The sequence below is a fragment of the Mobula hypostoma genome, chromosome 11 (assembly GCF_963921235.1).
Source record: "Mobula hypostoma chromosome 11, sMobHyp1.1, whole genome shotgun sequence".
In the NCBI taxonomy this organism is placed as follows: domain Eukaryota; kingdom Metazoa; phylum Chordata; class Chondrichthyes; order Myliobatiformes; family Myliobatidae; genus Mobula; species Mobula hypostoma.
Genome location: NC_086107.1, coordinates 25,644,297 through 25,660,373, shown reverse-complemented (window position 1 = coordinate 25,660,373; position 16,077 = coordinate 25,644,297). Strand labels below are relative to the sequence as shown.

The window sequence follows — 16,077 nt, the reverse complement described above, 5'->3', positions numbered from 1 at the left end:
ATATCTTGGACACGATCAGAAATATCCCGGACCCTGGCACCAGGGAGGCAAACTACCATCCGAGTCTCTGGACTGCGTCCACAGAATCGCCTATCTGACCCCCTTACTATCGAGTCCCCTATCACAACTGCCCTCCTCTTCCTTGTCCTACCCTTCTGAGCTACAGGGCCAGACTCTGTGCCGGAGGCAGGGCCACTGTCGCTTCCCCCGGGTAAGCTGTCCCCCCCAACAGTACTCAAACAGGAGTACCTGTTGTTAAGGGGCACAGCCGCCGGGGTACTCCCCATCACCTGCCTTTTCCCCTTCCCCCTCCTAACCGTGACCCACTTGTCTGCCTCCCGTGGCCCCGGCGTGACCACCTGCCTTCCACTCCTCTCTATCACCTCCTCGCTCTCCCTGACCAGACGAAGGTCATCGAGCTGCAGCTCCAGTTCCGTAACGCGGTCCCTTAGGAGCTGCATCTCGATGCACTTGGCGCAGATGTAGACGTCCGGGAGGCTTGGAGACTCCAGGGCCTCCCACATCCGACACCCACATTTGTGGGATGTAGTCTGATTGTACTGCCTTGTAACCAACTACTGATACCTTAATTTCATAAGATGCAATTACTAATGTTTATTAGCTATTTGGTTTATATTCAAATTGCTATCAAACAAAAAAAAACCTGTAGTTAAAATGTGGATTATCATTTGGTGCTTTATATTCCACTAATTGGACCATAATGAAATCATTGTCATCTTAGAGAGTTTGTACGTCAAGATACTGACAAAATCTGCACCAGACTACACTGAAAGCTGTGGTGATGACAGGTAATTTTACAATCCAAAATACTGGGCAGGTGCCAGAAATCCAGACAAAATGGTATGGTGCCAGGAAGTAAGGTTACTACCTGCCCACTACAGGGACTCTGGCCCAATCCAGGGTTTCCTCAGGGTGCTAGGTTTCCTCTGAAAAGCGAACAGAATGGTTTATTTCTCCCCGACTTGTTGGTGACTGGTAGGTCTCAGGGAATTTGATGGGAAGGTAGGGAGAATAAAATAGGAAATTGGATTACTATAACCAGGTGTCTGATGCATTCACCAGCAACCTTTATGGGTGTCGCTTAAAATTCCAGCATCTGCAGATTTCCTCGTGGTTGAGCAGAAGTAGGCCATTCGGCCCATCGAGTCTGCTCCGCCACTCCACCATGAGCTAAACTACTCTACCATCTAGTTACAATTTCCGGCTTTTCCCCATATCCCTTGATATCCTGACTAATTAGATACCTATTAATCTCCTCCTTAAAAAGCCTCAATGCTTGGGCCTCCACAGCTGTATGTGGCAACGAATTCCATAAGTCCACGGCCCTCAAAAGTGTCTGTGGGTGCTACTGGAGTTTAACCAGCCAAAATATCGCAACAGAACTAACTTCCCCACAATTAGAGTGGTAGATCCACCTGTCTACCCAGCCTGAACTGCCATGCTGAAAGTTTAGTGCCAGTCTATAGGGAAGCATCTCATTGGCTTGAAGAGTGAGCTCTGCAGATTATTTATTGTGTATTCCTCACATAATATTCTGTATTAAACAACTTCTCCATAGTTGCTTGGTAACAATATCCATCATCAACTATTGTGGAACTTCAAGGATTCAGAGGTGCTGCCATCTACTGATAAACTGTATTATTACAAATATCACCAATCTCATTGCCACTTATTGGAGAGAATGTTAGGATAAATAATGTTGATTACATAGTAGTGCTTTGAAAAGTTTATTTCACGTCTGGCCTGGTTGCTACCATTTTATTGTGCCTTGTACTTATACAGTTAAAACCCATGCCCTTTCACGGTACAAAAGGTTAATGCTCTGACCTTATTACCAAGGAGCCAAAAATGCCTCAAAGTACCAAGTCTGAAGTTATGTACATTGGGTCACAAAGAGTAAGGGACATGGTCAAGTTCAACAAGAATATTGAAGGGAAATTAAGTAGTGACAAAGATAAATGAACTTATCCAGCAACTTATCAACTGCCCCTAAAGAATTAACAGACAACTTAGTAACTCTGCACCTCACTCTAACAGAGTGGCCGCACACAATAATGTCATGAGTACACAGCTGCAACCATGAAATTTCTGATGAGACCAAGGAAGACTTGTGCTCCTATCTTGGAAAATACATTTCCAAAAGGAGACAAAAGATATGAACTCATCAGGGGCAGTCAATAGCCACTGGAAAGAATACTTCAAAAGGCTTCTCAACTGTTGCTCTGGATTGCATCCACAACAAATACTCAAGCCAGTCCCACTACCAGCTTGATCAACAAGTTGTCAAGAATGCCCTGCCTAAACTCAAAAATAACAAAGGAGCAGATGGTAATGCCCTGAATTCCCAAAACTCAGTAGCAACAAGTCAGGAATCCACAGTCTCATTGACCACATTTGGTGAGAGGGGTTCTTAGAGATGCTGTGTTCGTCCATCGTCAATGTCGATGAGGACCTTGACACCATTATGATGATGTCGAGACTAGCGCGTGATTTGGATTTAAGTGAGGGAGAGTTGCGCAGCGTCAGCCTCTCTCTCCTCCCAATTCCCAGCTGGATCCAGTGGCAAGACAGAGTTGAGACAGCTGGAAATAGGACTAGGCTCAGTGGATGACCAGGATGTCTTCTGTGTCTTGTCCTGCTGTATATGTTCCACGACGCTTGCAGAGACCGCCTTCTTGACCGTTGGACCTTCCATTGGTCTCGTCCACTCAATCTACTGGAATCTGTCTTCACATGCTGGGATAGACATCTCCCTAGCTCAACAAGGGTTTGAGACCCATCGGCCACCCTCACCTGGTTTAGCCGGCTTGTCGAAGCCGCTGCCCTGGGGTGTGGCTGCTGTCGCATGCAAACAGCTATGGGGAGCCACAGGTGAGAGCTGAGTGCCAGGTGGGGACCAAAGGTGGACTAACCGCCTTGAAAAGGATGTGACATGTTCCCCCACCAGAAGTGCTACCCCTCCCTGACACCCCAGGCACCCCTGTATGGGGTGTCAGTATGACAATAGTAGCCGCAGAGAAGGTTCACTACCTTCTACCACAGGGATCCACTGCCAGGGTCTTCCTCTACAATCTGAGCACTCATCCAAAGAGTAGCTCCCGTCTGTCTCAGTGTTGATTCCATCTACAAAGAGAAACAGTGAATATGATCTTCACTGTGCAACATTTACAAAAGGAAAGCTACACTTGGACTCAGTCACCTTGTAGTGACAATACAACATCTCCTAAAATTTGGTTGACCAGAGAAGACTTAAATACCTCTACGAATGCAAGCCAGAGCAAGTCTCCAATAGAACCAACCTCACTGAAGACTAGTGTTAAACAAGGCTGCATCTTTGTCCCAGTAATTCCTAAATTTCCTTTCTGCATTTTTCCAACAAATTTTCTACAGGGACTGGGGCTAATCTTCCGAACTGATGGGAAACTGTTCAACATTCCATCGCCTACACTCCTGAAACAAAGTCACCAAAACCTCTGCAATTATGCAAGGAACACTTCTATTTATGCATACGCAGAACTGCAACACATCATCAAATCATTCACCAAGGCATGCACTCCCCCTGGGTACATGCCCCCTCTATGGACAAAGGCAAGTGAGTTTTAAGTGCAACACCTCTCGATCTGGGGTCATGCTACGTGACATCCCAAACAAGAAGTAGAATTACTCAGATACTGTTTGGTGCTCTTTGTAATTTTGATTAATATGTAACTTACATTGGACTGTTAAATAGTTGAACCGTCACTCCCAGCTGTAAATGTGCACAGGGGCTGTCAAACTCAGGTGCACATCCCATTAAGTGAAAAGCTTTTGCTGCCTTCAAAATGCATTTTGTGCTCCTGTTACCATAGCAACACTATTTTTGTTAGACATGCATTTGTTAATGCTGTTGCCAAGTCAATAGTCGTATCCCTGGATCAAGTTTTCTTTTTTCCCCCCGAGTGATCTGCACATTCCTGCCCTAATTTTTGTTTTCAAATAACATTTTGTAAAGATCCAGGATTTTCGCAGAACATCTGCACTGATTCAGTGTTAATTGACTATCCAAGTGAACACATACAATATTCATAACAGGCCCCACATCTTAATGACTACCCACAACATGTCTCAGGTGTATTTTCCCCCCTGCTGACCAGCTTTCAAGCTGTTTGCTTTATGCTGTCAGAAAATGGTACCTGGTTTTATATCATTGGACTGGACCTAACTGAAGAATGACAGCTTCTCAGGCACCCGGACATACATACTAGTAACACAAAAGCAGGGAAGGTACTGGTCAGTCCAACCCAAATTCCCGCACATCAAACCAAGTTGAGTTTATTGTCATTGTACCTGTAACTCATCAAACGTGTTCAATGTCCAGTTTGGCCCCATAACCTACTGAGAGGTCTGGCACACTTCATATCAGAGATACAAGAGCTGACAACCTTGAGCAACCCACACAAAATGACTGAGGACCTCTCAGGTCAGGCAGCACACATACAAAAGGATAAAGAATCAACGTTTTGGGATGAGACCTGATGAAAGGTCTTGGCCTGAAATGACAACACTTTATTCCTTTCCATAAATGCTGCCTGATCTGCTGCGTTCCTCCAGCATTTGTGTGTTATTTTGAGAAGTACACCATGATACAAGACTATTGGAATTAAACTCCAAGGATAATAAGACATTGGAACAGAATCAGGCCATTTGGCCCATCCATTCTGCTCCTACACTCCGTCATAGCTGATTTTTATCCCTCTCAACCCCATTCAGCTGCCTCCTTCTTGTAACATTTGATGCCTTTAGTAATCAAGAAGCTATCAAGCTCCATTTTAAATATATCCAATGAATTGGCCTCGTAGCTCTGTGGCAATGAATTCCACAGATTCACCACCTTCAGTTTAAACAAATTCCTCCTCATCTCTACTCTAAAGGGATGTCCTTGTATTCTGAAAATATGCCCTCTGGTTCTAGATAGCCCAATATAGGAAACATCTTCTCCATGTCCACTTTATCCAGGCCTTTCAATATTCAATGGACTTAAATGAGTTTCCCCTCTATTATTCCAAACTCCAACGAGTATAGGCCCAGAGTTATCAATAATAACAGGAATATTATTTTTCAGTCACAAACAAAAGAAAGTCTGCTGATGCTCGAAATCCAAGCAACACACACAAAATGCTGGAGGAACTCAGCAGGCCAGGCAACATGGAAAAGAGTAAACAGTCAAGATTTTGGGCCGAGACCCTTTATCAGGACTGGAGGAAAAGGATGAGAAGTCACAGTAAGAAGGTGGGGGGAGGTGAGGAAGAAATATAAGGTAGTAGGTGATAGGTGAAACTGGGAGAGGGGAAGGGGTGAATTAAAGAGCAGGGAAATCAATTGGTGAAAGAGATAAAGGGCTGGAGAAGAGGGAATCTGATAGGAGAGGAACTTGCAGTGCCCACCCACCACCACCACCATTCCTCACTCCCATTTCCATTTCTCACCTTATCTCCATTTCTCACCTTATCTCCTTACGTGCCTATCACCTCCCTTTGGTGTTCTTCCGCCTTGTCTTTCTTCCATGGCCTCTGGCCTCTCCTATCAGATTTCCACTTCTCCAGCCCTTCCCAGTTTCACCCATCACCCTATCAACTACTACTTGTATTTCTTCCTCCTCTCCCCCCACTTTCTTACTCTGACTTGAGGAAGCAATAACAGGTGAAAGGTGTTTTGTGCAGCAACAAATCGCAACAAAGTTGGTGAAGATTACAAGAACAGAGAGAGTCTTAAAAATAATAAAAGCCTATTGAAGGCAGATGTGGCCTTGGAGATTAAAATAGGGGAAAAGCAGATGAAAGGAGATTGACAGTAGAATTTCATTCCTGAGACAAAAAGGATGGAATTTAGTGGCCCGGCAAAATATTTGAAAGCTATTTGTTGAGAAATATATTTGCCGCCTCATCAAGATTAAAGCATCTTTTAAATATTCAGTCTTAGGTTTCATGTATCATCATGCAATTATCGGTATACACTGATGTTAAATTTGTCATGACAAATATAGTTGTGTCTCCAAATTATATTTGATCATAAATATGTACAATTGGACAAAATAATACCATAGTTTACTTCTAATAATTCCAATGGACGCCAAGGTTTTATTTTACAGACTTACTTACTTACTGCCCATTATGCCTGCTGGCGAAGGTCCTCCATCTGTGTCTGAACTTGGCCATGTACACCATTGCACACATTGTTGTTTCTGTAACGGTATCGTTTGATTAGTCAGGGTTGTTAGCCCTGAGCTGAAGCCCCAAACCTGGAAGAGCGCTGTGGACCACTCTTAGTCTGGTCTCTACCCTTTGATCTGTTTGCAATGGGTGACCCTACCAAGAGTCAAAGAATAAAGCCCTGACTCTAGCCAGCATAGCACTCTGGGTCACTGAGGCGTGCAAGGCTCCATACCACAACAACGTTGTGATCCTTTTGGAAGTTTTTTTTGAGCAGCTAAAGCAAAAATTATTTTATTTAAAGACATTCTAATACAATTTTTAAGAAGTCGTTCTCCTTCTATGCAGCTTGGACCATGATGGAAATGTTGCTCAGATTAATTTTAACAATGCTACACGGGACTCAGTCCTCAATTTGCCTGCAGAGCAGGTACAGTCATTCCTCGCTGCTCTCAAGAACTATGTACGTCTCATGTACAAGCCAGAAAACTTGGTCACCTTCAAAATGGAGCCAGGTAAGTAACACTACTGATGGTATCAGAAAAGCCTTGTACTGTAAATTCCAAAATGCACTTATCTTTAACAATCCACTTTTTTAAATCTTGCAGCAAGTCTTCAAACACAGGGTCTCCCCATTTGCTTGGAAACCTGACAAAAAAGAGAAATAAATTTCATTGATTTGTGTAACTTACAGTATGCTTACACTGCTTTGTTCAGAGTTCTGGTAGATATGGCTGTACAAAAACTTAGATGAGTACTTTTATAAAACAGGGCATTTTTGTCTCTATTTCAGCCAGTGAAGTTTTGAATCAGTTATTGACTGAAATAGCTTTTTCTCAAAATTCCCCTAAACCTTCGACAACTAAACTTGAATCAGTTCCTCTTCACTTGCTGACTTCTCTGCTAGAGGAATAGGTCCCTTCTCTTTATCTTTATTGAGGTCTCTCATAATATGAACATTATTCACAATGATTTTTTTTTTTTAAATAAGCACCTAGCTCGGTCACACTCTCCTTAGGTATACTGTAATTATCCAGCCCTGAATGGCACAAGCCATCTTTGGCGCAGGTGTGTGGAGCAAGTTTTAGAAAACATATTTCACTCTTTCAAAATATTGTGTGTTTGAACCTCTTCTACTTAGTTTCTTGTAACTGTTTTATTTTAACACCATAAGTCATGGTTGCCCATCTTGTCTGCTGATGACAGGAAATCTGTGCAGGAAGTGGAAAAACCAATGCATTGGGGCATTTAAACATTCTCAACTTCAGAAGTCCAGGTTCAGTGGTACAAACAAGCGACAAACTGGAGTCTTCCGTAGTTGTAGTGAATGATCATGACATGTTCTGTGCCTTGTCATGCCCTTCACTCTCCAATGGGTGTTGCAATATCACCTTCCTAGACATTGGATCCCACTGTAGATCCCGTCCGCCCAGTTTGCCAGAGCTGGCTTTGCATGCTGGGACAGGCATGTCCCAATCTCGCCGGGGTATGAGGCTGCTGGCTTACCCTCAACTGGTCTAGCCTGCCTGTCAAAGCAGTGTATCGGGGTGTGGCTGCTGTCACATGCAAACAGCTAGTTGGAGCCACAGGTGAGAGCTGAGACTGGTAGGCACCAAAGGTGAGTGAGCTGCCCTGGAATAACCATGACTAGCCCCCTTCACCAGAGGTGGCACACCCACCCCCCTGGGACACCCCATACACCCCAAGACCACAAGACATAGGAGGAAAATTAGGGTATTCAACCTATTAACTCTGCTCTGCCATTCTATCATGGTTCATTCATTATCGCTGTCAACCCCATTCTCTGCCTTCTCCCCGTAACATTTAACGCCTTTACTAATCAAGAACCTGTCAACCTCCACTTTAAGTACACACAATGATGTGCCCAGCACAGCCATCTGTGGCAATGAATTCTACAAATTTACCCACCCTCTGGCTAAAGAAATTCCTTCTCATCTCTGTTCTAAAGGGATGTCCTTCTGCTCTGATGCTGTGCCCTCTGGTCCTAGACTCCCCCATTATAGGAAACTGCTTCTCCACATTCACTTTCTTGGCCTTTCAATATTCGGTAGGTTTCAATGAGATTCCCCCCACTCATTCTTCTAAACTGCAGTGAGTACAGCCCCAAAGCCATCAAATGCTTGTCATACATTAACCCTTCCATTCCCAGGATCATTCTTCTGAACCTTCTGTAGGCCCTCTCCAATGCCAGCACATCCTTTCTTAGACAAGAGGCCCAAAATTGCTCACAATACTCTAAGTGCAGTCTGACCAATAAAGCCTCAGTATTACATCCTTGCTTTTATATTCTAGTCCTCTCAAAATGAATGCTAAGATTGCATTTACATTTTATATCCATGTTGTTGATACTCTCATATTTATTAACATCCTGCTGCTTCTCATTTTATGTTACGTCACTTATACCTTGGATGCTTTGAATTAATGGAAACTATACTATCATTTACTTTTCATAATTCCTACTTTGTACCTTAACTGAAATAGCACAACCGTTTCTGTTACCCTTTCATCATAGTTTTTTTTTTAAAAATACAATACTCCGGCCACTTCCCCTCTGTCTAAAACTATTTAATCCTAAAGCATTAACAAAATAGTATTGCTATTAGCTTTATTCTCTCCCACAACATTTATTTCTTTTTTGTTTTTGTCAAGCACTTCTACAAAGGACAATCAAGATACCGTGCGTGGACATGAAAGGAATGTTCATTTACACAATTTGAATAGATGAGGGGCAGAATCTGATATATGGAATCGTACTTAATGAAAATACGTTAAAAAATATTTGGTTTTATTTAATTCCAGGGGATATTCTAACCTTTGATAACTGGAGAATACTGCATGGCCGACGAAGTTATCACTCTACTGATGGTCATTATCGCCATCTGGAAGGAGCATACCTGGATTGGGATGAAGTTCTATCACGGCTCCGTTGCCTGAAGCAGGCACTGTATGGTAACATATAAATACTTAAAAATGAAGATTTTAGTAGTCTGCCTATTGATCAGTTCATAAATTATTACACTGGCTGCCTCTGTCCATTAGGATCAATTTTTAAATGCTCTTAGTTGTATGTAAGGCTCTGAATAATCTAGCTCCTCCATATAGATTGGAGTGTCTTTCCTCTACATCCCTAGTCATAATTTTAGATCCACGAATACTGGTTTGCTTAGTGTTTCTGGAGCCAAACCTATAAGAACTGGTGATGTGGCCTTTTGCTCTTATGCACCAAAAATCTGGAATACTCTACCGACTGAGATATGCCAGGCTTGTACTGTGGAATATTTCAAAACACCTCTAAAAACCTACTTTTTAATTTGGTATACTTATTGGATTACTTAATACCTATTGATGTTGATTACATTTATATAATTTGGTATATTAAGCAAGTGGTTAAGGCATTCGTCTAGTGGTCTGAAGGTCGATAGTTCGAGCCTCAGCTGTGGCAGCATGTTTGTGTCCTTGAGCAAGGCACTTAACCACACATTGCTCTAGTGTCTGTGCAAGGAGTGGTGCCCCACACAGACTTCCAATCTGCATGTTGTAAGGCATGAAAATGCCCGATGCAGGCCTCCCATGGTCTGAGTCGACGTTCCCTCCCTAATGGTTGTCTTTACTTCGTGATTTTTTCATTTTCTCTTATTTTTATGACTATATTGATTTGCCTTTACAATCTATGTAAAATTATTTGAGCCTGCATCCTAATGTATGAAAGGTGCTGTATAAATAAAGTCATTATCATTATTATTTCTGTGTATCACTGATAATTTCTTTAAAATTTCATATTACAAACAATATGGTCAAAGTACTTCACAATAACTTGCTTCAAGAAATGAGAGCATTAACATAATAACATAAGAACATAAGAAATAGGAGCAGGAGTGGGCCATCTGGCCTGTCGAGCCTGCCCCACCATTCCATAAGATCATGGCTGATCTGGCCATGGACTCATCTCCACCTACCTGCCTTTTCCCCATAACCTTTAATTCCCCTACTATGCATTTTAGTAATTTGTTTAAATATAGAGGGTTTCATTGGGGAAGTGATTTAGGACATTATGTAATGAAAGAGCAATATAAATTAAAATATATCTATTAGCTTTGAAAATATTGTTTGCATTGTGGTAATACTCTATAAATGTAAAAAAGATCATAAAAATTCAACAATTTAGTCTGAAGAAATGTCAAGACACTGTGTCGATTAAAATTAGCAAAGCAAATCACTTATAGCAAATAACAATATGCAGTACAATCCTCTTGAAAAACAGTTCTATTCCAAACCCACCATAGAAGTCGAATTTATAGCTTAACATAGAATAGTACAGCACATTGTGGGCCGAAGGGCCTGTAATGTTGTGCCGACCCTCAAACCCTGGCTCCCATATAACCCCCCCCATCTTAAATTTCTCCATATACCTGTCTAGTGGTCTCTTAAATTTCACTAGTGTATCTGCCTCCACCACTGACTCAGGCAGTGTATTTACTCTGAGTAAAAAACCTTCCCCTAATATCCTCCTTGAACTTCCCACCCCTTACCTTAAAGCCATGCCCCCTTGTATTAAGCAGTAGTGCCCTGGGGAAGAGGCGCTGGCTATCCACTCTATCTATTCCTCTTAATATCTTGTATACTTCTATCATGTCTCCTCTCATCCTCCTTCTCTCCAAAGAGTAAAGCCCTAGCTCCCTTAATCTCTGATCATAATGCATACTCTCTAAACCAGGCAGCATCCTGGTAAATCTCTTCAGTATTCTTGGTACGATTATTACCATTTCCAACAGAGACTAACTACCTCCCATTATACACAATGGCATTATAATCATAACTGCAAGAGAATCTAAGTGTTTTTAACCCAGGGGTTTCCTACTTGGGGGTCCATGGGCCCCTCAGTTAATGACAGGAGGCCATAGCATAAACAAAGTTGGGAACCCCTGTTTTAACCCAATACTTAGCCAGGTAGTTAAACAAATACCGTGGCTACAAGAGCAAATAATGGTTTGCATATCCTCCACTTCGTAATTTGCCAAAGCCTTACTACCATCTGCAAGGCTCAATCATGTGAATCATCTGCAGATGCTTGGATAAGTGTCATTTCAACCACACCATACAAGGGAAAGTGTTCAGCTTGATTAATACCTTGCGCATTGCCTTAAATGTTCATTTCCTTCCCTGGCACAATGCAGCTGTAATGTGGATCATCCACAAAATGCACATGCATTACTTGCCAAAACTACCAAGTCAACAGCTCTCAAGCCCATGACCTCTGCCAGCACAGACAGAGACAATAGGCATAATGAAACACCACACTCACAGATTCCTCTAACTGCAGTTCCTGACCTGGGGTCTACGGACCCCTTGCTTAATGGTATTTGTCCATGGCATAAAATGAGTGCGATCTCCTGCTGTAGAAAGTTGCATATATCCTGACTTAGAAACATAATGCAGTTTCATGTTGAGACCGAAGAGGATGTGTGTGTGTGTATTCGTGTTCGCATGTATCTGTTTGGGGCAGAAGGAGACGGACTGCAAGTGTTCAAGATAACAACTCACATTTTCAAAGGCATTATATTGGGGCCTATATTTTCATATTTGTACAGACTACTGCTGACAGCTACCAACTCTTTCACCTTGCTGTAAAAGATACACCATCACATTAGAGTAACACATGCAAAATACTGGAGGAGCTCAGCAGGTCAGACAGCAACTGTTGACGTTTTGGGCCAAGACCCTTCATCGGGTCTCGGCTCAAAACATCAATTCTTTATTCCTTTCCATAAGTGCTGCCTGACCTGCTGAGTTCCTCCAGTATTTTGTGTGTGTTACTCTGGATTTCCAGCGTCTTGTTTTACTGTTGCATTAGACTTTTGCTTTCAGTGATAGCACTTTTCTGTTGAGTCAGAACAATGTGGAATAAATAAATTGGTAACACTCTGGGACAAGACGGCAAATGCGTGAGGGAAAGTAATCCCGGAGCAGTAAATCTTTGAGCTATCAGATCAGTACTGTTCTTGTTCAGTCCAAGTAGCAGCAATGATCAAAGTACCATTAGTCAGGAATGATGTGTTCTAGTAATGATAGTTGCTATGAAAAGACTGTCAGTATACAATGTTTTCAGCAAATCCAGTTGGAAGGGTAGAAAATAGTGCTTTATTAGCAATGGCATTGAACTGTTTATTGCTGAGTGGGGTTTTGTGCTTGTTTGTACCAGCCACCAACTTTTTAAAACTCAAATATTACCACACTCTGGGACAGTGATTGGAGTTTCTATACTACTTTCAGTAATGGCAGTTTCCACTTCAGAATCTTCTAGCCCTTCTCATGGCTCTGGGATTTTTTAAAATCCTGGGATCACTTTTCCCTGGCTGTATGATCAGTAATAAAAGTACATTCAGTGGCATCATTTGACCAAATTAGATTCAAATTAGTCTTCTCCCAATACACCCTGTTCCCTGGTTACAAGCAAATTCTGCTTTTACAGACATAAGACCATAAGACATAAGAGCAGAATTAGGCCATTCAGCCCATCGAGTCTGCTCTGCCATTTTATCATGACTGATACCAGATCCCATAACTCTGCCTTCTTGCCAAATACTTTGATGCCCTGACCGATCAGGAAATGATCAACATCCGCCTTAAATATACCTACAGATTTCACCTCCACCGCAGTCGGTGGCAGAACATTCCATAAATTCACTACGTTCTGGCTAAAAAAATTCCTCCTTGCCTCTGCTCAAAGGTCACACCTCAATTTTGAGGCTGTGCCCTCGAGTTCTGGATACCCCCACCACAGGAAACGTACTCTCCACATCCACCCTATTTATTCCTTTCAATTTTCAGTAGGTTTCAGTGAGATCCCCATGCATTCTTCAAAATTCCAGTGAGTACAGGCCCAAAGCTACCAAACACACCTCATATGTTAACCCTTCATTCCCGGAATCATCCTCATGAACCTCCTCTGGACTCTTTCCGATGACAACACATTCTTTCTGAGATACGAGGCCCAAATCTGTTGACAATACTTAAAGTGCGGCCTGACTAGTGTCTTATAAAGGCTCACTCTTATCTCCTCACTTTTATATTCTATTCCCCTTGAAATAAATGCCAATATTGCACTTGCCTTCTTTACCACAGACTCAACCAGTAAATTAACCTTCTGGGAGTCTTACATGCAGACTCCTAAGTCACTCTGCACCCCTGATGTTTGCACCTTCTCCCCAATTAGATAGCAGTCCACACTATTGTCCTTTTTACAAAAACACATTATCATACATTTCCCAACACTGTATTCCATCTGCCACTTGTCCACGGAGAGTTTTTTGCCCATTCTTTCAATGTGTCCAAGTCCTGCTGCAAACACATTGCTTCCTCAGCACTACCCATCCCTCCACCTATCTTCATATCATCATCAGTCCCAATCCTGACCCTCAAGGAACACCTCTAGTCACTGGCAGCCAACCAGAAAAGTCCCCTTTTATTCCCACTCGCTACCTCCTGCCTGTCAGCCATTCTGCTATCCATGCCAGTGTCTTTCCTGTAATGCCACAGGGTTTTATCTTGTTAAGCAGCCTCATCTATGGCATCTTATCAAATGCCATAATCCAAGAAAATGACATCCACTACCTCTCCTTTGTCCACCCTGCTTGTTAGTTCCACAAAGAACTCTAACAGATTCGTCAGACTAGATTTCCCTTTACAGAAACAATGCCAACTTTGGCTTATTTTATCATTCGTCTCCAAGTACCTCAAAACCTCATCCTTAATAATAAATTCCAACACTTTCCCAACTGAGGCTAGGCTAACTGGCCTATAATTTCCTTTCTTGTGCCTCCCTCCCTTCTTAAAGAGTGGAGTGACATTTGCAATCTTCCAGACTTCTTGGATCATGCCAGAATCAAGTGATTCTTGAAAGATCATGACCAATGCGTCAGTTATTTCTTCAGCAACCTCTCTCAGGACTCTGGGATGTAGTCCATCTTGTCCAGGTGATTTATCCACCTTAAGAACTTTCTGTTTGCCTAGCACTTTTTCCTTTGGAATATCAATGGCACTCACTCCTGCTCCCTGACACTCACAGAGGACTGGCACACTGCTAAAGTCGTCCACAGTGAAGACAGATGTAAAGTACCCATTTAAGTTGATCTGCCATTTCTTTGTCCCCCCATTACTACCTCACCACCATCATTTTCCAATGATCCAATAACAACTTTTACCTCCCTTTTACTCTTTATATAACTGAAAAATACTTTTTAGTATCTTGCTATATATTATTGGCTAGTTTGCCCTCATATTTCATCTTTTCCTTTCTTATAGCTTTTTTAGTTGCCTTTTGTTGGATATTAAAAGCTTCCCAATTATCCAACTTCACATTTAGTACCTTATATGCCCTTCCCTTGCCTTCCATAACTTTGAAAATAAGTTCATGCAGTGTGTAAACAAATCCATTTGATTGATGTTACTATATCTCCACCAGATTGAGATTGATGTGGCTGGTTCTCGAGATACTGCAAAAGTGGTTCCAATTTCCTTCCAGAGTTTAAAAAAAACATACCAAATGAAGATTGAACTGATGCATTTTTCCTTCATACCAAAATCTCTTTATAGCACAAATACTCTTGTTGACACCTGCACAACCCTCTGTGTACTTTGTCCAGATAGAGTCCTGGCTCTACTATCATTGGCAAGCCTTAAAACTGCAAATCTTGCCACTGATCCTTCTGTAATAATCTATTTTCCGGCTCTGGGCTTTCAGTTTTGTTATTTCTCCTCTTCTAACAGCTGTTTTCTAGTTCCATAAGTTCGTTGCTGGGCTTTTCTTGGGAGTCAAGCAAGTCAGTGACATCATCCTCATTAATCTTAATCTGAAGTTGACTACCAAGAGCCACCACTTATTCCCTCACATCTTCTATTGCTTTGAAAAAACCTTGGAAATCGTGAACAAAGGCCAGGTTTCTTCCATACACCATTCACATTTATTTTTTTTACTTCAGTCCAACCATCTGTAATATTCTTCACTGCATTATAGATGTTGTATGACTTCCAAAATTCTCTTCATCTTTCTTTCTGCAACATTAGTTACTTTAATAGTTTGAGGAAGTGTCTTTCAGAGATAGTATTCTTTAAAAGAGGCACTTACATCTTGACCCATTGGATGGAGAATACTGTTGTGTTTGATGGCAAGTATACAATGAAAATCCCTTCAGAAATGCAGGTTGCAGGGGCAATATCTAGAATTAATGAAAATTTGAATGGCAAATTCTTCGAAGTAGCTCTGCACCTTAGAAACTTAATGGATTATAAACCAGTCTTCAAAATGGACCAATGTCACTCAAGCAATTTTGTTTGACTTCCAGATGACTGGAAAAGATGCCTTCCAAATTCCTTTCAGAGCCCAGAAATGGGTACGTTTGATGGACCTGGGCCTGTACCCACTGAAGTATAGAAGAATGAGAATGGATCTCATTGAAACATGCCGAATACTGAAATCAATAGGCAAGCAAAGGCTTAGGACCATAAGACAGTGGAGAAGAATTAGGCTACTCAGCCTATTGAGTCAGTTCCACCGTTCAATCTTGGCTAATATATTATCCCTCCGAACCCCATTCTCCTGGCTTCTGTCCATAACCTTTGATACTCTTACTAATCAAGAACCTTACATACTCCACTTTAAATATACCTATTGACTTGTCCTTCGCAGCCATCTGTGGCAATGAATTCCACAGATTTACCACCCTCTAGCTAAAGAAACTCCTTATCTCTGTTCTAAAAGGATGTCATTGTATTTTGAGCGGCTGTTCCCTCTCTTACCTAGACTCTCTCATTATTAGAAACATCCTCTCCACATCCGCTGTATCTAGGC

General features: G+C 42.0%; 1 protein-coding gene across 2 annotated transcripts in view; it reads left to right on the top strand.

Moving 5' to 3' along the window:
* The window catches only part of bbox1 (butyrobetaine (gamma), 2-oxoglutarate dioxygenase (gamma-butyrobetaine hydroxylase) 1), a 185,237-nt gene extending 175,253 nt beyond the window's left edge, over positions 1-9,984 (top strand). For both annotated transcript variants that reach the window (XM_063061767.1, XM_063061766.1), the window contains exons 7-8: positions 6,558-6,724; positions 9,030-9,984. In XM_063061767.1, the coding sequence (XP_062917837.1) occupies positions 6,558-6,724; positions 9,030-9,190 (328 nt within the window). In that variant the 3' untranslated portion in view covers positions 9,191-9,984. The remainder of the gene's footprint in view (positions 1-6,557; positions 6,725-9,029) is intronic.
* Positions 9,985-16,077: the final 6,093 nt, after the last annotated feature.